General features: G+C 40.3%; 1 protein-coding gene across 1 annotated transcript in view; it reads right to left on the reverse strand.

Annotated features, from left to right (window-relative positions):
• Positions 1-1093, reverse strand: part of LOC104990283 (reelin) — a 531703-nt gene that overhangs the window by 57244 nt on the left and 473366 nt on the right. Inside the window, exons 35-36 of the mRNA XM_010842284.1 lie at positions 563-703; positions 279-456 (exon numbers count right to left, since the gene is read on the reverse strand). Coding sequence (XP_010840586.1) covers positions 279-456; positions 563-703 — 319 coding nt within the window. The remainder of the gene's footprint in view (positions 1-278; positions 457-562; positions 704-1093) is intronic.

Here is a 1093-nt window from a genome sequence, read left to right on the forward strand (position 1 = left end):
TGTCCAACTCTTAGCGACCCCATGGACTACAGCCTACCAGGCTCCTCCATCCATGGGATTTTCCAGGCAACAGTAATGGAATGGGTTGTCATTGCCTTCTCCGGTTTAATGCCCAAGTGATCATAAAAAATGATCTCAGTCAATATAAGAGGAAACATGATATGTGTTAGAAGACAGTAACAGTATATACAATAATATATCATCTGAACAGAAATGTATCTGTGTGGAGCATTGAGAAAAGACAGGAATTTCAGTGCTAGTGAAGAATCTTATCTGACCCCTTTAAAAATGAGTGATGTTCCAGACTTGATAGTTTCACCATTCAGATTCCCCCTCTCTGCACCATACACTTCAGGCCAAAGGTCGGGATGTAAGTTCCCATTGAAATCATCTTTAAGAATCGAGGGTAGAGGAATGACAGGAACACAGTAGGCTCCACCAAAGCCCCGGTCACACCTAAGGATAAAAATGAGTGGCGAAAAGGTATTATCTGTCATGAGATCAAGATATTATCTTTCTTTTTGCATTACAAAGAAAGAAACTGCCAATTTCATTAACTTACACACAGCGTCCAGCATCACAAATCCCTCGTCCTGAGCACATCCAAGGACACCCTGAAGCCAGCACGACATTATCAATAGCCCAGGAGTCAGCCCCCAGAGTGTAGTTGGCCTGGATCCATCTGAACCGGGTCCTGGGAGATCTAAGAAAAACAAAACAACACAGAAAACAAACAAATCATACTTGGTTTGAGTGGCAACCTTCAAAAACAAAACATTTAATTCTTTCATTTTAAAAGTGTCTTCCTCAGGGTTCCAGTTTTATTTGAGAGACTTTGTTTTATACCAAATTTTGGATGTTGTTTAACCTTGACCCAAAAACAGGAGAGTAGAAAACATACTTTTAAAATATTTCACCATTTCTTTCATATAAGAGCCTCTGAACACATGCCAGCAAATTTGGAAAATTCAGCAGGGGCCACAGGACTGGAAAAGGTCAGTTTTCATTCCAATCCCAAAGAAAGGCAATGCCAAAAGAATGCTCAAACTACTGCACAATTGCATTCATCTCACATGCTAGTAAAGTAATGCTC

This window comes from Bison bison, unplaced genomic scaffold (genome assembly GCF_000754665.1).
Source record: "Bison bison bison isolate TAMUID 2011002044 unplaced genomic scaffold, Bison_UMD1.0 scf7180017864175, whole genome shotgun sequence".
Taxonomy (NCBI): domain Eukaryota; kingdom Metazoa; phylum Chordata; class Mammalia; order Artiodactyla; family Bovidae; genus Bison; species Bison bison.